The sequence below is a fragment of the Astatotilapia calliptera genome, chromosome 15 (genome assembly GCF_964374335.1).
Source record: "Astatotilapia calliptera chromosome 15, fAstCal68.1, whole genome shotgun sequence".
In the NCBI taxonomy this organism is placed as follows: domain Eukaryota; kingdom Metazoa; phylum Chordata; class Actinopteri; order Cichliformes; family Cichlidae; genus Astatotilapia; species Astatotilapia calliptera.
The window spans coordinates 11809239-11829440 of record NC_137436.1 but is presented as its reverse complement, the minus strand read 5'-3'; the positions used below and the strand labels follow the sequence as shown (position 1 = coordinate 11829440).

The following is a 20202-nucleotide window of genomic DNA, read 5'->3' as shown; positions in this document are numbered from 1 at the left end:
CAAAAGTAAATTATCTTGCTCATTAGACAGACAGCGACATTCTTTGCATACCTCCCTTCTTCTGACCCAGGAGCAGTTTTATGGACCCACAAGTGGGAATTAAACAGGAGGAAGTGGGCAGTGAGCTTCCTGTCTGAGGAAACATGGCTCTGCATACTTGCAGAAGCACAAAACAAGGAGAACGTGCCTTCGCAATCTCACAGAGCGGATAACAATTCCTCAAATATGACTGCTGTGACATGGGTGTGTCCTTTAAAGTCCACCGTCAATGCTTACATCCCAAATGAATCCAACTAAGAGGTCCCAATGCTCTTTCAGTTGCCAAAATGAAACAGAGAGGGACCATTAACAAATAAAATAAGGTCAAAGTTCTTTAAAAATCCAATAACATGATCAGTGTAGCCGTTCTCCAACATATTATTAAAAGTTCTCTGTCCATGCATCCATGGGAAACAGGATCTACAAGGCTAAGAGGAGTTGGTCAGGTAGTTTGTGGCGTTCCCACTTTTGGTCAGGGAGCAGGTGCTGCCCCAAATGAGGGAGTTGAACTATCTTGAGGCCTTGTTTACGGCTGAGGGGAGAGTGAAGACTGACAATGGTTTGGTGTGGCGTCCGAAGGACACTGCACCAACGAATTGCGTTTGAGAGAGAGTGAAGCGTAGAAGAAAAGATGTCACTCTACCGATCGATCTACATTTATACCCTCACCTTTGGCCACAAGTTCTGGGTAGTAATGGAAAAAAGAAGATTACAGATAGAAGTGGTGGAAATGCAGCTTCCTTTGAAGGGTGGCCGGGGTCAGCTTTAAAGCTAGGATGAGGATTGGATTGGTTCACCAGTTGAGGTGAATGTTCTGGGAAAGACCCAGGAAAAACTGGCGAAATTACACTGAGGGAACCCCTTGGTGTCCCCTGGATGAGTTGGAGGAGGTGGCTAGGGAGAAGGAAGGCTAGGCTTCTCTAGTTAGACTTTAATCCTGGCAACTGGGCCTTGGATAAGCAGCATAAAACTGATGGATGGACAAAAAACGTACACCACTGCTATGCTACTGAGTTATGGTTAGGCTAATTAAAATACATGATCGTTCTCAATTAAATGACATGTTGGTGGTCTCTTTGCTGCCTGATTTGGATTATTGAAAAAGTTGTACAGGACTTGAATGACAATTAAATATTTTTCAGGGGTGGAGTGCGGGGGGACTTTCACTTTAACTGCAGCATTTACTGCTCCAGTCACTTCATGCCTTTCTGTTTATACCACCTCCTTTGCTTTGCTTCTAGCGCTACCAATATCTAATCTAATAAAGGAAAAGCTCCGCAAAAATCATCATGTGATATCAAAAAAATATTTTTCTGTCTACATTCCTTGCCTACATTCCTCACCAATTTGGATAATAGTTCTGGAAATCCCCCCTCCCCCTAAAAAAAATAATAATAATTTGGGTTATTGTTGGATGTTTTGATTATAACTATGTAGACTGATGAGTTAATTGACTAAAGAAGGAATGTTTCTCTCTGTGAACAAACATAATAGATAACAAATACTTTATTTATCCCAAAAGATTGGAATTATTGTGTTATAGCAGCCAAAACATGAAAATAACTTGTAATAACATTAATATAACATAAAAATATAAAAATGTTAAAATCTAATAGGACACACTAAGAAGCCTAAATCTAAAGGGAATGCAGGTAGTGTGACATATGTGAAACATCTGTCCTTACAATCATAAGAAAACATTTTGAAATACTTAATACTTAATGATTGGATAAACGTGCACTTTTTTTGCAGCCACAGAACATAGACGGCTTGCACTCACTGATTCAGCCTTTAACTCCTCTGTATAGAGAAGTATTGTAGGGTCAAATGTGAGGCAGCCCTCACATTTGGGTCAAACTGGGTCATGCAGCAGGACAATGATCCCAAGAACAGCAGCAAGTCTACAACAGAAGGGCTGACAAAGAAAAGGTGCTGCAGTGACCCAGACAAAGTCCAGAGCTCAACCTGACTGAAACAATGTGACAGAACCTCAGGAGAGCTGTGCATGACAGATATCTGCAAACCTCAATCAACTGAAGCAATGTTGTAAAGAAGAGTTGGCCAAAATTCTCCACAATGACATGAGAGACTGATCAAATCATACTGAACGGCTGAGCTGAAACAGAGACAGTGTTCACTCACTATGTGTTAATAGACCTCTCTGCATTGAATCATATCTGGTATTAATCTCTGTCTCTCTTCCACAGCATGTCTTTATCCAGTCTTCCTTCTCTCACCCCAACCAGTCGCAGCAGATGGCCAGGCCCCTCCCTGAGCCTGGTTCTGCTGGAGGTTTCTTCCTGTTAAAAGGGAGTTTTTCCTTCCCACTGTCGCCAAAGTGCTTGCTCATAAGGGGGTCTTATGATTACTTCGTTTTTCTCTGTATGCATTATTGTAGCGTCTACCTTACAATATAAAGCGCTTTGAGGCGACTGTTGTTGTGATTTCGAACTGTATAAAAATTTTTAATTTAACTGAATTGAATTCGGTAAGTATTCTGCACACACATTTAATTAATATTTTTTATCAGGTATGAAAAACAGAACAAACATTTGTGATGTCCAATATGTACCTTGAGGCATCGATTGCACATCTGATACTGAAATTACCATATTTCCGCACTATGAGGTGCACTTAAAATCCTTTAATTTTCTCAAAAATCGTCAGTTCCCCTTATAATCTGGTGCCCCTTATGTATGAATTCTGGTTGTGCTTACTGACCTCGAACTAATTTTATGTGCGACACGGCACTCAAACATCTGTCAAAAATGTTTTAGTACGACTTCGTAAGCTACGAAGCCGCACCGCTTGATGGATTTTTGGAGCATTATGGCTACTGTAGTCAGGAGCCTCGCTGAGTAATCTGGGTCCAAAACTCAGTCTTCTTCAGGTCCCAAACTCAAACTTACACTGCAGCATCACCGAAAGTTAAAAACTGTCAAAATTCTTTCAACTTTGATAAAATGATCAGCATTGCTGCTTTACCAGGTGCAACAATTAAGTTTAACATCCAGGCATCCACGAAAACAGAATTTATTAAATTTAACGGAGTTAGCCGTTAGCAGGAAGTTAGCTCGCTAGTTTCCACCTAAAACATGATATAGCATGTTCTGACTGAGAGATTTCTGAAAAAATTAAAACGTACAGCTCTGCTATCACTTCCAACGTAAATGAAGACAGAAAACTAAACAGCAGTGACTTTTATAGGGTTACTGAAATTGGACTAGCTGGTATATAATGATGTACTATGTGATTGCTAGCAACACCGCTATGTTAGCATAACATAAACACAGTGAAGCTGGAGGATGAACTCTAACTTTTTTCCACTGATAAAAGTTAACGTGAGGGTTCGCATGGCAGGATGCTGTAAACGGACCAAACTTCAGTCAGGAGAACAACTGAGATAATCCATCCACAATATGAGGTTAGTCATTAATATACTGCAACAACATGGGAATAGAGAGAATTCAAAATTAATGAATTAATGTTACAGAAGTGGAGGAAACAAGAAGAATGAGTTGAGCAAATTTTAACTTATCTGTCTGTTTTGTTTCGCTTAATGCGCCTTATAATCCGGTTCGCCTTATGTATGAAAACAGACCCGTTTGTCGACAGTGCGCCTTATAATCCAGTGCCTTGTGGTCCAAAAAAATACGGTAGGCTTTAAAAATCAGATCCATTTGGATTTAATAGGAAGCTGTTCTTGATGTAATTTGATATTTTTGGTACTAAAATTAACCTTTTAGTGGAAACCCCCGGCCCGATAAAATCTCATTTTAACTTGTCCACCTGTAGGATTTACTCCACCACCCTCTAAACTTTATAGAAATGTGTGTGCCTACATTAAATACACTAATTATAAGGCTTATCATTGATGAATCTCACTTTAGCCATGGATCTCTGCATTAACCAGAACAAGAAGCCATGTTTTGGAAAATCGTTTTGTTCCATATTCAAATATTAAATTATTTTTCCTGCCCTAGCTAGCGTGCATGCTCCTCATGTCATAACAATCAGCTGATAAATAATGAACAGAAGCATCCGATTAAGGGCTTCCATTCAGAAAAAACAGACATATGACATGTGATTAGAAATCGTTACGGGGGAAAACTCTGTCCCTACAACTCTAGACTGCTTTTGTGATGACTTCTGTGTACAAATGCAAATGTTTTCCATTCCTGTAATAGAAAGCAAAGCTGCAAGGAATAAATTCATCCCCTTGTTCTGCAACAAAATCCCAGTTTCACTTTATTTACTTGAATGAAAGACTACAAAATGTCAGCTCACAGGAGGAGGCAAATCAAACCTTATTTAAAAATATCAATTCCGATTCACAAGTAAAAGGTCCTTTCACTTTTCTCGTCCTTGAATGAAATATTGGGCAGCACATTTAAATATAAAAAGGTAATAAAAAGTGTATGAAAACCTTTCAAAGTGATGAAAGCAACAAAAGATGTGCTGTTCTGCCAGTCCTCCTCTCAAGCCTGAGAACAAGTTGGCACTCGCAAAAACACATAACACTCCGTGGCTAAAGTTGGAAAGCCCATTCAGGCAAATAAGTCCCTTCATTATGCCCAAACACAATGTGCCTTTGTTGGGGAAAGCCCTGGAGGAGACAATGTAGCTGGTTTTTTACCCCCCACTGGTTTTGGAGAAGTGTCTCGGTCAACAAGCAGCAGAGTTTGAAAAAGTACTGAGAAGATTATGAAATCTAAAAGACCAAAAAACACTTGTGTCAATTTAAAATTAAATAAGTGAAGTCCATAACAGTAAATCTTTAAAAGTCACACAGATTCTCCACAGTTTATTTGGTTATTGAGTAATAGGGTTTTTATTAAAGCTGTTTTCATTTTAAGATTTATGGTTCATCTGTGTCTGATAGAAATCAATGGATAAAATGTGAAGAACAGATGAGATTTAACAAGTTTTAGATAGGGCTGTGTGATATGACCAAAATCTCATATCCCGATATAAGAATTCTATCGTCCCGATAACGATATAAATCACAAAACTGTAACATATTCTGTAAATTCTGTGAATCTCGGGCAGCTCGACTTGCGGGAAGTGTTTCCAGCTGCGCATCATGTACCTGGAGTCGAGTGTTTTAACCGATGCATGAAACTATACATCTAGTCTAAGTCTAAGGTTTATTTTTTAGCACCTGGCGGCTCTTTTTTTTATTTTTTTATTTTTTTTTACTTCTCATCCGTAAATAATCTGCTCTTTCACGTGATTCAGTTTATTTTGAAAAGTCTCAACAGGATCTTGAGCTTTATTGTGAAAGGTTTATGTGGAACATAAACAAGCGGACACGCGATGGTGTTACCGTCGTTGTTGCTAACGACAACGCATAAAAACAGGGGCTTGTCCGTCTGTAGTTTAGTTATATTAAATAAAGGAGAAAGAGAGAACTTGAAGAAATTAATATAGCCACTACAGTGACCATCAAAACAATGAAAAAATATTACCGTAAACAGTTTATTTTGCAACACCACAAAACAAACAATAGTGTAAAATGAAACGATAGACGTTTTTATATCGTCATCCGATATCTATCGTTATATCGAACAGCCCTAGTTTTAGATCTAGTCTGAACTCTGAACCGTGCACTTTGGACTTCTTACGTTTTTTACGGACTACGGTGCATCCTGTTTGGGGCTAAAAAAACAGTATCACTGATTGTCAATGAATGACAAATCCTGTACAGGTTTTTTGTAAATGTGTGTGTACTTACAGGTTTTTATTTTTTCATGCCAAACTTTTTAAACTTTTAATCTTTAATTTTGAATCTTCTTCTGTGATGTACTTCAGGCTGCGTGCTTGCATAGATAAATAAAGCCAAGCTTGTAAATTGTCCTTCGTTTTGCCAAAGGTGTTCCATTGTTTGTGAACCTTTGTACATTTACTGCTTATTTGTGGTGTGTATGGTGTATTCATTCTAATGCTACATGTATACTACCATAGACGCATCTGTTCATGTATGTTTGCTGCCTTGATGATGAAGAACTGAATAATGCGTTTAATGACGCTGTGCAACTTGATCAATCTCTGCCTCGTGTCTAATTTAACTTTAGTAAAGCTGCAGTTGAGGCACAGGTCAATTACCAGATAAATACATTTACTGGACCAGTTGGCCGGCAGGTCATTAAGATAACAGAGTTATCCAAAATTAATGAAAACTGAAACAGACAGCTGTTTTTTGCCATCACTGGACAAGAAAATCCATAATAATCTTTCAGCACACAGGGAATCCTGTGCCATTACTGGGCTTTTTAAAATAGAAACTCTACACTAAGATTGGAGCCAATCACAGGTTTTGTCAGGCGAGTTCAGGTAAGTTCTATGAAGTAGCAAGAAGAGCAAAAAATTCCAGATCGGAAGTAAGATGGTGTGGTGTGATTAAACAGAAGACTTTAACCTGGGAAAACAGGGTTCAATTCACAGGTGCAGCATGTATGAAGCACGTGTAGTAGGGATGTGGGCGACAAGTCAGCTGAATGCTAGATGCTGCAATTCCACCGTCCACTATCCAAGAATCCAGCCTGGACAGAAGCCTGCCCCCACCCTGAATGTTTAAGCCTGACTGTGGTCAGTTCTGGATGTTCTCCATCTTTTAAAGTAGTCTGGTCTTTTCTTCTTCCTGTTTAAACAACTAGTAAATTAGTCACCAGGAACATCCTAGTGTGTATCTAAGAAGCTGCTTTCGGTTGATACGTTATTCACATGGGGTTGCTGCAGCAAGAGGCTCCACGTATTTGGGTTGGCAGATATTTTCTTTAAATGCCAGATGCCTTTGCTGACCAAACCTCAATAGGATTTGTGGCTCCTTCCAGCATCAACCTGGGGATCTTTTGCTTGTTAGGTGAATGCGTAGACCACTACAACTACTGCTTATGGGTGGGGCTTAGAAGAGAAAAGGGGGCACTGCAGGAGATCGACTCGTATTGCATGCTGCAGCTTTAGGGCTAACTGCTATATCTGTTGCCTTTCTTAGAATTGATAAGAAATCTTTAATCATCAACCATCTTTAAAGTTTAACCAGAGAATATTCAGCCAAGGAGGGCGTTTCTATAAACCTGACTGGTTTAGGGTGTAATGATTCAGTGAAAGCAATTCTAACGGGATATGAATTCCAAAGACATCTATTGTTCCGCTTGCAACTCCTCCCATACATATCTGGAGAATCACATCAGTGCCTTCCTGACTCTTCACCCTGCAGACCCCTAACCTACCCATCGATCTAAAACCCCGCCATCCTCCTTCTTATTATCTTGACTGAGAGCTTTTCACCTCTTTCCGTGAAGGGAGAATTGAGTTCTTAGCTGTAATCAGAGCTAAGGCATCGGAAGTCCCCTGACAGTTCTATCGAAGAAATTATCTCATGGAGGTTTCTTGACTTTTTTCTTAATAAAGCCATTTTAAACAAAATAGCACAATTTTAACTGTGCCAGAGCAACAGGTGCTAACATGAAAATCATGCAGCGATTAGAAATGGTGTAATCTTTAAACTATTAAAAGTTTCAGTCTTGGGTCAGTGTGTCAAGCAGAAGCTAAGCCAATGAGTTCAGAGGACAAACAAAGAACTTCCTTTGGGTTAGAAGTCATAGTTCAAGAGATGTCAGTGTGCCAGTGGCTCCATAGGCAGCAGCACATCAAAGGCAGGTTGTGGAAAGTGGAGAGATGCCACAACCCTACAAGATGCCTTTCCAAGCATGGCCAGCGTCTCACACCTCTGGCCCAGCCTTTCAAAGCCAGGCCCTGAGGGCACACTGGTGAAACAGCGGGAGCCAAAGCACTCAGGAAGCCGCTTCCTTCCTGCCTGCCCAGCCCATCATCAAGCAAAAGGCTCCAGCCAGCCTTGTTTGCTCTAAGTAGGACTACATGGCTCAGGGAAAGCAACAGAGAGGACCAAAATCACACACACTCTCCGGGGACGAACTCGAGGGAGGAAGGAATTAACATTGACAGATGAATTAGCACATTCAAGGAACAATAATCCTACACACCCACCGAACCCTTGAAGATCAGAATGAGCTTCAAGGGTTGGAGAATGGAGATATTAAGCTTTGGCAAGGTTAAGGAACGGTGTCATGTTAACAAAATTAAATTGAACATTCTTCAAGAAAGAAGCAGCTGCACAGGCAAACGTGTAGGCACGAGAAACAAGAAAACACTTGTGGTGTGATTTCTGTGCAGACGTCTGCTTTACAGCCTACATAAAGCTGGTCCAAGTTTTCTCTGTAAGTGACACCAAATGCACTTTCTTATCACCTCTGTGCAGTATTGTGAAGCCAATCACTTTCAAAAAGCTCTGTGACTTCGCGCTATGAGGCATGGACCAAGACGTCAACGTTAACCTGCTGCAGACCACGTACCGTTCCCACTAATGGGTAGATGAAGCCAGCTCCAATGCTGGCACGGACATCTCTGATTGGCAAAACAAATCCAGTGGGTGCCCCCTTCTTGTCGGGCATGTGGGACAGGGACAGATGGGTCTTGGCCATGCAGATGGGCAATGAACCATAACCCTTGTAAAAGGCAAAAGAGAAATAGTCATTGTGTGACCTTGTCACAGAGGAAAGAGAAATGAGATGAGTCAGTTACTGCAGCGGCAGTGAGCTCACTTGTTGATGGTAATAATCTGTCTTGGTCTTGGCCTCTGGAGACAGCTCGATGTCATCGGCCCCGTACACTCTCTGGGCTATTGTTCTGATCTTCTCCACGATCGACATCTATCGGAAGGACAGCGCATCAAATGCAGGTGAACACACAACAGCTCTACACTCAAAGGGAAGTGAGGAAATTAGATTTGGTGAAGTGAACACATATCAGCGTGACATCAGAATCAAACACAGTTCAGCAAAATGAATTAAATATTTAAACTTTGAGCTCTTATCAGACATGTGATAGCTAAGAAAGCTGCCTTTATTCCTCTGTTAAAGTGACTTTATTCGGATTTTCTGCCCATTTGACTGAAGCCAAGTACACAATGTCATTTGCTTTTAGATCTTGATCAAGCCTGTCTCCATTTCAGGGGTATTTAGACAACAATCAATGATGGACTCATGTATTTGCAATTCTACTTTCTTTTAATGTGACAAAAGACTTCCGACAAACTGAAAGGGATGCACAAATATTACTTCTGACCTGGAAGACTGATGGCCTAATTTCTAATGCAAAACTGCCCGAGGTGTGGTTTGTAAACAAAGCCGACACATTCAGGTGTCATTAGATTAAAAAAAGAACGTTATATCTGATTCTCACTTGACACTACAAACCTTTGTTTTTCCTTTTTGGTCAAAAACATGTAATAACAGCGGATTTGAGCACTATGGCATCAACAGCTTATTAATGAGAAACATATAAAAACCATTTATAAACACATCTTTGACTTCTTTCTTCATCTCCTAAACTGCAGCTTGTCGCAGAATATCTCATCACTAATATATTCAGAATTTCAGCATCTTCGCTATGAGACACCATCACCTGCCAGGTGTATCGAGGTGCAGTTCTTCTGTATCATCCATCCGAGCTGCTAACTTGGAACTTTAGCAGGTATGGGATATTCTCACACTACCTTCTCTTCTGGCAAACATCCAAGCCTGAGGTTTTCTGTCTGACCTTCCCTCTAACTCGTCTAGCACATGGAATAATCAAAAGATTGAACACCTTATTATACAGCAGTTAAGGTTTGATTTATTAATTTAATATCCAATAAATCCTGTTGTTGAGAGCGCTTGCATGCAGGCACATGCTTACTGCTAATGGAGCCATGCACAAAGACACAAACAGCATAACAAGGTCAGTTAATTTAAGTCACAACCTCCTAGACTCGCTAACTCAAACCAGCTGATGTTTTTTTACTTCAACCTACTCTAGCTCCCAAAATCAACATAATTTACTAATTATCCAACACTGAAACAGAAGGAACAGGGATACCGCCTATCGTAGAGCAATAACTAAATAAAATTTCCACTACATTATCTGCACTCACCTCTGTGTTGTAGAGAAACTGGTAGTCGCTGGGTTTGCTGGCAGCCTCCTTCACAGCCTGGGCGAGCTCCGAGCAGCCTCTTCCACCCTGCGCCCAGTGGTTGCACGGCAAAGCGTCGGATGCGCCACACTCTTTCGCTATCTGACATACAAGGTCGATCTCTGCCTGGGTGTCTGTCCTAAAAGATCCGAGGAAAAAAGCACCATTAGCAGCGCGAAGCTGGCGTTTATATAAAATACAAATTAATCACAATTAGTAGCTTTACTTGCAGTTAGCTGTTTTTAAAAAAATATAGCCGTAATATACAACTTACTTGAAGACATTAACAGCAACCACGACTGGTACCCCAAACAGATGTACAATCTGGATCTGCTTCCTGAGATTGCTACGGCAGCCGCCAGCAACCAGGCTCAGGTTCTAGAGGTGGACGAGAAAGAGGAAAGAGAGCAGAGGTAACAAACTGTTATTAAAAAACAAAACACATCTAACCCATAAAATGTGCCACAACTTGAACCAAAACATATTATAAATGTAATAGACGAGCTACACGTCCTGTAGCTTCATAACATCTGCGCTGCACAGTTTCTTACAAGGTGGATGTGTTCATTTGGCTTCTTTAAAAGAATAAACAATACACAGGGCTGTGTTATATTATCCCGCCCACGATTACACCGGTATATTATGCAATATAAAAATGTCACATTGTGTCACATCTTTTCTACACGAGTTTAAGTTCAGGGGATGCCCAAGAGCTGCACATCAGTTACTTTAACATTCCCCAACAACCTGCAAATTATGCAAGAAAACGGTTCCTGTTAAAGGTGAAATCACGGCGTGAGGGAGGAGATACTATCATCTGTGACCTAAATGTAAGCAAAATACTCCACCAAGCATCGTTGGAGCACTTCCAAGTTGCACTCCATGAGGGAGGAAGATGGTAGAATGGAATTTATTGATTCAGCTACATGGTGGAAAACCAGAGCTTTCAGCAGGTGGTTAAAAACCTGTTACACTTATATCGTGATAGAATTTCAAGGCCATATCCCTCACTCCGAGTACTATATAAGTCAGAAATAAGTACTTAAATGGTTTGCAGAAATCTTACATGCTAATTGTGTCCTGTGGATCTTTGTTCTATGAAAACACTCAGCCCCCGCCAAAAAGAAATTCCTGTCTTACTTAATACTGAAATTATTCTGTGTCATAATAAAAATACAAAAAACCCCTAAAAGATAACAAATGAGATGGAGAAAGTTTTCCTGCATCTTCAGCTCACCAGTGGAAAAAATGCTAAAGATTCTTGTGTAACTGATAAGCAGTTTACAGAGATATGATTTAAAGGGCATGACAGGAAATCTGTGATTCTAGTGGGAGCTTCATTTAAATACATTAATGTCCTATTCACCATTTTGTATAAGTTGTTCAGGCTGATATAAAATGTCTCGTTACTAACACTTGTGTGCTTTGCATGTGATTGCATCATTATACTTGATCCGGTGATGTGTGCAGCAATTCAATAGCTCATATTGAACCGCATGCTACTACGTGCACACTGTAGTAGCTTCACGATAAGCTCCTATGCGACCAAAGTAATCTAATCTAGCACTATTTGTGTGTAGCCACAGGCTAAGAAGAGTAAGGCCATACAGGTCCCATAAATTCATTTCCTGAGCTCTGCTTTCCTCAGTACTTCTGGTTCTTATTACAGGCTTTACAGTTAACCTTAATTAACTGCTTCATTATTTACTCAGCTGAACCTGCCTGAGAGACCACTGATTTTGGCCAGATACAGCCGCACATGCACACACACACACACACACACACACACACACACACACACACACACACACACACACACACACACACACACACACACACACACACAGACACACACACACACACACACACACCAAAAGAATCCCGACTCCACTTTTGCTTAAGTCTACATAGTAGAAACCGACGGCAAATGTTCTCTTAATACATCAAATGCTTCTAATCACGGTTGTTGGCAGCAGATTTATGCAGGTAGATGGAGATTTAAATGTCAGTGGGAATGCAGCTGAAAGCTTGAGGTGGAATCTCCAAGACCCTTTATTGCATCACATAAACATCTTATAAATGCTGTCAAATGACGTCTCCCTTCCATGATTTTTCTGGTTAATATTACACATGTTTGACACAGAGGAGAGACCAAGTATACATTAATACAAAGATGATGCACTGCTCTGTAAGTAGCCCTAATGTGTACAGTAAGCCCATTAGGAGCCAGGTCACAAAACAGCTGCATGAAGAGGAAGTGGGATCACCACCCACGGTCATGCTTCACTGCCATGGTAGTTTATTCAAAACACAGCACCAAGCACATCACCAAATAGAGTTATGTTAATGAGTGTAAATAGCCTTAATTCTCCTGAAAACATCCTGAACTTTCAGACTAAATACAATAAGGACAGATACAGATAACTATTTTATCCTAATTACAAGTGATGCCACGGGCCAATAATTACCTCCCATCCCCCATTATTTTACCACACTGCCTTTTTCTTTAACTCTCTTGTAACTCAATGCATTTAGGCATGTAGATGTGGTCAAGACGAGCTGCTGGCAGCATTAGAATGGGAAAGAAAGGTACTTTAAGTGACTTTGGATGTGGGTGCATGTTTGAGTATTTCAGAAACTGCTAATCTACTGGGACTTTTCCCACACAACCATCTCCAGGATTTGCTGGTTGGGAAAAAGAGAAAATATCCAGTAGGCAGCAATTCTCTGGGTGAAAATATCTTATTGATATCAGAGGTCAGAGGAGAATGGCCAGACTGCTTCGAACTAACAGGAAAGTAATATAAACTCAAATTACCACTCGTTATAATTAAAAAACGCAGAAAAATGCACAACATGTTGAAACATTGAAGCAGATGAGTTAAAGCAGCAGAAAATTACACTGGTTGCCACTCGTGCCAGCTAAGAACAGGAAAAGTAAGCTAAAATTGCACAGGGTCACCAAAATCGAACGACAGAAAGTTGGAAAAAAGCCTTGTCTGGTCTTGTCTGAGCCTCGAATTTTGCTGCCACATTCAGACTGCTGCGTCAGGATTTGGTGGGCACAACATAAAAGCATGGATCCCTCGTGCCTTGTGTCAAATGTTTAGGCTGGTGGTGATATATTTTCTTGGCAGAATTCGGACCTCTTACTGCCGACCATGCCTATCTCTTTAAGACTACAGTGTACCCATCTTCTCGTGGCTGCTTCCAGCAGGATAACGCACCATCGTGTCAACATGGACCAAAACCTCTGAGGAATATTTCCAGTAATTTGTTAAATCTGTGCCACAAAGAATTAAGGCGGTTCTGAAGGCAAACGGGTTCCAACCCAGTACTAGCAAAGCATATACCTGACAAAGTGTTTGGTGAGTGTATATTTATGTTTGCTCATGCATATTTTTCATGGTTCCTACCTCATCGGTATACTCTCGGGGAAGCGGTGCACCTGCAGATACCTAAAACCGTACAAACAGACCAACAAATTAGACACTTCAGCATCACAGGTTTTGTCCATATGGGAGATAAACAAGAAATCAACCCTTCTAATTCTTAATATTTTCACTAGCAAGTCTATAAACACAGTTATTAATTTGGAAGATTAATTTCAGCAAACAGGATGAAGACTAATGAATACCAAGAAACTGAGATAACCCTATGAGATAGTCAGCTCATTAAATTCAATTGAGTTACAGCTCAGCACAGGATTGCAGTGCCTTTCATGACCATTAAGAGCATTTTACTATTGGAGTTTGTCAATCACAAGCTGCGCTAGATTTTCAGAGACATTTAAGTGAGTGGTTCTTTAATTGATCCACACCAGAGAAGAATTTATGGCTAGGCTATACTGTGTTATTACAACAGCGCTGTGTTGACCTACATTTGGGCCGCCGCCGTGCATCTTTAGCGCTCGAACGGTTGCGACCAGCACCACCACACTGGGCCTCAAACCTGAGGCTCGACATTTGATGTTGAAGAATTTCTCCATCCCAATGTCAGCTCCGAAACCTGCCTCGGTCACTGTGAGGAAACAGGCACAAAACGCATAAACATGTCTACCAGTGAATTATTGAATTACATATTAAAATTTATGGTCAGCAAATAAAGAATGTGAGCAGACTGCGATTCAGCCGTGTTAGAAGCTGGAGCAGCGGCGCTGGACACAGGCATTAAAGTATCATCTTGCTTGAAATAACTCATCTTCCACCTTCAAGGTTTGACCCAATTTGACCTCACAGCACCACATGTGAGCTCGATTACACGCCTGGAAGAGACATGGGAACGGTTTCTGAACAGTAGTACTGAGTAATGGGTACATTGTAGGGGCTCTGAAAAAGACAGAGGGCCTCTGATACAGACAGCTCTACGCACAGGCCTCTTGAACAGGCTCCAAACAAAGCAAATACCCCACCTGAAATGGCAGCCTTTGTCAAGATAAGGTTTCCTGCTACATGCTGGCTAGTTTTACACATTTTACAGTAAAACTAAAGTTTATTTCCCATCAAAAGTGTTTAGGCAGGTTTTAATCACCTTGGGCTGTTTGTTTAGTCTGCTCAGATGCCATTATTCTTCCCTTTCGGTACTTGAAAGGGAAGAATTCACTGCATGCTTCCAAGTCTGTTTCCTTGTGATCTCTGAAGCTTTTGGTTTGTGCTAAAGATGGGTCATGATGAATCATCACAGTTTGCAGGATAGACCGCACAATGCGCTGAAAGTCGACTACATTATTACTGCAAATATTTTAGCTTTTATTCAAGAGGACAGTGCAGAGTGTGTGCAAGAAGAAAGGGAGAAAGTGAGGGAGGAATGACATGCAAGAGATGATTTAGAGTGGCCTTCAGTCACCAGGCTCGACCAGGTGAGCTATAGTGGCATTGCCCCAACACTTTTACTGGTACTAGTAAAGACTAACGGCTTTGCTGTTTGGTTAAATGCTTTGCCTTTGTTCCAACACATATTTTACGAGAAATCTTCCAATAAAACATTTAATCTAAATCTAAAATCCAAACAGAATAAATGCACCGTAACGTGCATGGAGTCCAGTTTGTAGTTTAACGCTTCACGAACTCTTTGTGACCACGAGAAGAGAGATTAAGCCTTCAAATGCAGCATGATTTTCTGTCAGTCAAATTAATAACGTTTGTTTTGAATGTCTCCCACGGGTCCCGATAATATAGAGGACTTTGTCAATGTGACATAATGTTAACAAGTTGTGGTCCATTAGTAGCAGCTGGCCCTCGCAATATTAGTGTAAAATGTTTTTTGTTTTTTTTTAAAGGAACCAGTCTAAACCAGCTGATCTCAGAAAACATTTATCAAAGTAGTTCACTACTCAATCGCTCACTATGGGTATTCACGAAAAATAACATTAACAGGAGGAGTTTGCTGTTATTTTCCCATTTTTGGGGAGTTTTTTTGGAGTTAACATTTTTTTTAATTTTTTTTTTTTTTTTAAAGAACCAATACACAACCCATAAACTTAATCATCTACAGACCCCGCTTCCCCTCTTGCTCAAACTGACCCATCCTGGATAACCTCTTTCTTCCAGTGGTGTAACATCTGTGCTCGTCAACTGCTAACCTTATTGACAGCTAATTTGATTAAAACGATTAAAAAAAAAAAAAAAAAAAAACCCAAATGGGACTCAGATGGGAAAAACAAATAAAATGTTTGTGTCATTCTGATCAGTTTTACGTCTCATACAAGTTTTTGTGCGTAGGACCCTGTGCGCAGACTTGAGCTCCACAGAGACGGACTTTGACCAGTTCCACTTCTGAACGTAGACAGTAATGACGAAGACATGGGTTTACAAATTGAAAAGGGAACGAGGGGAGGGGGGCTTGGATCTATTTCCACTTGGAGGGAAGCGTCACTGCAAATCAAATCTGAGCGGTCTCCTTCATTCTAAGATAAATCATTCCCATCCTGATGAGAGCTGTCTCCGCCAAGAGGAGTCACTGAAGTGAAGTGAATCATAAGCTATGACCTTCAACGCCATCGCCGTTATTAAAAAAAACTAAATGATGGAATAACTTTTGGAAGATTTGAACTTTTGGAAGGCTTTTATAATTACATAAAAAAATAAATCAGGCTTTTGTACATTCTACATTTATTACATGTAATGTCTAATATGTCAAGTCGGTTTCTTGGTTCAACTTTGAAGACTTAAAGTTTATGACAGCAAAATAATGAATCCTCACTAAATTTTATGAGCTAAACTGTGTTTAATCCAAAAAGAAATTTGCTGAAAACATTTATTGACATGCCTTTGGAAACACGAGAGTACTTTAGCTTGGCAGTACTTGTGTCTGACATTTGATGAAATAATAATAATAATAATAATGGATTGGATTTATATAGCGCTTTTCAAGGCACCCAAAGCGCTTTACAATGCCACTATTCACTCACTCTCACATTCATACACTGGTGGAGGCAGCTACAGTTGTAGGCACAGCTGCCCTGGGGCAGACTGACAGAAGCCAGGCTGCCATATCGCGCCATCGGCCCCTCTGGCCAACACCAGTAGGCAAGTAGGGTAAAGTGTCTTGCCCAAGGACACAACGACCAGGACAGAGAGCCCAGGGATCGAACCGGCGACCTTCCGGTTACAGATGCGATTCCCAACCCCCTGAGCCACGGTCAATCTCTCTGAGGCTTTAGAGAAAAAACAAGTGTTTGCGAGAAGAAATGCATCACTCTGCTTTGTTTGTCTTCGTTTAATGCTAGTCACGGTGTGATTTATTTCACGAGACGCAAGCGTAAATTTACTTCAAGGAGGGAAGGCGAGAGGAGGAGAGAAAGAAGAAGGAAATACGTGAGAAATGAAATTAAATCAGAAAGTTGAGAAAGTCTTTTGGAGAGCAGAAGAACTAAGTCTAACAGGACTTAGTTTCTTGGAATACCAACAACAACATTTAACAGAAACTGTGACTTGGGGGGCCTTGGCTGCATCGCCTGCATCTTGAAAAGTCTATCTGCTCAAAGAGGAAAAAAAATAAAGCCTGCGGGAGGACTGCAAAAATGTAACTCGGCTTTCTTTTGGCCAAATAGCGCTCAGTGCAATGTTTCTCATTAGCACCACACTAGAGCTTTGGCTCTGAATACAAAAACAGCTTGCCAACAAAAATCTGATTCTTAGGTACAGTATTTGTGGATTTCCAGAAACTTTATGACAAAAAGCGAGCACAAGAGTACTCACACGACACAACGCAGCATATTGAGAGGTGAAAGAAAGAAAACAGAAAAGACAGTTTCCCCTCGATGGCATTGCATCAAGCGGGAAAGTGACCCCGGAGGATGTCCTAAGGAAACACTTGCAAGCTTCCTGTTCTGCATGACAACCCTGAACTGCCCAGAGACCGAGAGGGAAGGAAGAGGTCGATGATGTTGTGAGCAGAGTCAGAGGGAAGGAGAGAGAGAAAGATCGGGATGGTGGAACTAGATGTCAAAGCATTGGTATCAGCACAGCTGCCAATAAAAACACAAACAAGGCAGAGCAGGCTGCACGACCATCTATGTGCTGTTAGTTTTCCACAATAAGAGACTTAAAAGTAAAAAGTACTACTACTTTAATCAAATGTCAGAACACATGCCTGTCATTATTTGCCTTAAGGCTCTTTAATTTAACTTCTTTAATTTTTGTGTAATGAACAAACAAACTGAGAAAAGCTAAATCAGCTAATCCTATAACATTTCTAACTAAATGTTCAAGCGATCATAAAAAAATGTGATTTATCTCTCATCCATCTGCATTTGCTCAAAAGGTGGTGTACACCCTGGACTATTGGCCAGTGGTCTATTTGCTGGGTGACAACCATTCATGCTCACATTACCTCCTAGAGCAGCGGTCCCCAACCCCCGGGCCACGGACTGGTTGCGAGAGTTGAGGCTCAGGTGTGAAATTTATGCTTTTCAGGGTTTTTAAAATCGGTTTTTATCATTAACTCTGTTTGCCTGGGCCTTTTCCCGTGTGTTACGAATAAATCTTCCTTTTTTTGGTACTGGTTTTATTTTGTTGTATTTTTCCGCAACACCTTAAACGCCGGTCCGTGAAAATATTGTCGGAGATAAACCAGCATACATAAACCAAAAGGTTCGGGACCGCTGTCCTAGAGCCAATTTAGAATCAAATTCTATAATGTAACAGAGTGTTCTTTTAAATTGAATTCACATAATTGTTCAAACATAATTTTCAAGCAACTGTTTGTCTATGTAGGTGATAAAAAAAAAAACTCCAACATGACTGCAAAACTTTTTTTTCACGTTTTCTAATGTGATCTTTTAAACCTTATAATAAATAAGTGTCGCGGGGTTATCTGCGTTCAGGACTCCAGACGGTTAATGGTACAAGAGACGCACACATCTGTCATGTGGAATTCATCTCCCGACAGCCGCCCCTCCCCGCAAAAGCAGCATTTCTTCATGTTAAGTCCAGATTCCAGAGTGACTTGAAAAACACCACAATAATATTAAGAATGATGAAAAAGGGGGTTTAAAGTGAGCATTAGTGCCGGACCCCCCCGGAGTTCACAAAGAGTTCATGGCACAACAACAACTTTCACTCACCAAAGAGGGTCCCAGCAATTAACGAAACTTGGGCGTGTTTACTGTACATGAGTGCCAGACGTAGTTTCTTCACTCTAATTGTCCTTTAAAAAAACTTTAGCCTAATTTTTTGCAGTTTTGGTCATTAGTCATAATAGCAATAATAGTAATAATAATTTTTCAGAGCCTAAATATTTAACAGGCTCCTGCAAACATTTCAAAATATGTGTACTGTCTATCTCTCTTGTTAAACCACTACAGTAACACAAATACTAACAAGTAGTTGGCTCCTCTATTTCTGACAAAACTCTTTTATACAAGGCAATGTGATTTCCTACAAGGGTAGGGAATTCTACCTTTAATACAGTGAGTGTATATTGCTTTTACACACCTTAGTCTGCATTTACAGCATCAGGATGATGTGCGGTGACACAATGAAGGAAAACTTCATGTGTTGGCTCGCAGATGTCTTTTTTTCAATAGGTTTGGAGTTTCAAGGTGAAAAAGAATAAGACATCAGGATGATGCCAAATCCTATATTCCTTCTGTTTTCATCTTTGACCTACCATACCGTGTTATTTAAACAATTTTCTGAGAAATATGGAATTATCAACATCATCACAGTTTTACCACCTATCTGATCATCTGAAAACGGGTTTACTCTCCTGCTGGACTTCACTGCACAAGATTGCACAAAGAAATGACTTGCTGTACCACATTACATCTGTAAAAATGTTCTTGTTTTTTCAGTGTTCCTGTTTGTTTGTAGATGGGACGAACGAGAGGAGGGCACACGCGTCCCAGCTGCCAGGTGGGGGGTTCCCGGCATACCTGAGAGTCAGGTAGCGAATATGCGGAAAGGGAAGGGAGACAGGGAACAAGACATACAGATGGTAACTAAGTGAGATGGAGAGAGGTGGAGGCTTAAAACAAATACAAGTCTCCCTGCTTTTATGCTCAGTGTTGTGAAATCCAGCTCTCTGCCCTCACATTTGTCCGACTCACAGATGATAGCTTGGACAAACGCTGGTTTTGCCCAAGCAGTCAACCTTTTTTTTTCCTTTTATACCTGTTATAGCTTTGATGGCTAAATTATCTGTCGCCTAAACGTGAACGTACGCCTTAAGGAGATCTGCGTGTACGCCAAATGCACCTGGCAAAAACCACAGACACACATGCATTCCAGACATATTCCTGCAGCCAAAGTAAATGAAGACAGGGAGAGAGCAGCGGGACAGATAGGCCGATAAAAATGGAAATGCTGCAGTGTGCTTTGACGTTGAAGGGATTAGTGTGGTTTACTCTAAAGCATTCCAAGGGCTCTTAAGATTATCAACTTGCTTCCTTCCTCTGCGCTGATATTTTTTCTTTCGACTAGCTTCTTAGAAAGTTATGGAGGAACAGCACCAGAGCAGAATGCTAGTCCACCAGAGGCAGGCAGAACAGATCCAGAACCAGGCTGATAATGAGTTCATGCTAAAGCCTTCAGCGGCAGGGGATCACGCTGAAGTTCATGGCTGGAATAAATTATAAGTTATAAATTTGTTTGTTCTACTAACGAAGCTTAAGCCTTCAGTTCAAACAC

The 20202-nt window shown here is 40.7% G+C and overlaps 1 protein-coding gene across 1 annotated transcript in view; it reads right to left on the bottom strand.

Moving 5' to 3' along the window:
- mthfd1l (methylenetetrahydrofolate dehydrogenase (NADP+ dependent) 1 like) overlaps positions 1-20202 on the bottom strand; it is a 43602-nt gene that overhangs the window by 2483 nt on the left and 20917 nt on the right. The window contains exons 21-26 of the mRNA XM_026194393.2: positions 13953-14092; positions 13489-13530; positions 10347-10450; positions 10034-10211; positions 8664-8771; positions 8415-8567 (exon numbers count right to left, since the gene is read on the bottom strand). Coding sequence (XP_026050178.1) covers positions 8415-8567; positions 8664-8771; positions 10034-10211; positions 10347-10450; positions 13489-13530; positions 13953-14092 — 725 coding nt within the window. The remainder of the gene's footprint in view (positions 1-8414; positions 8568-8663; positions 8772-10033; positions 10212-10346; positions 10451-13488; positions 13531-13952; positions 14093-20202) is intronic.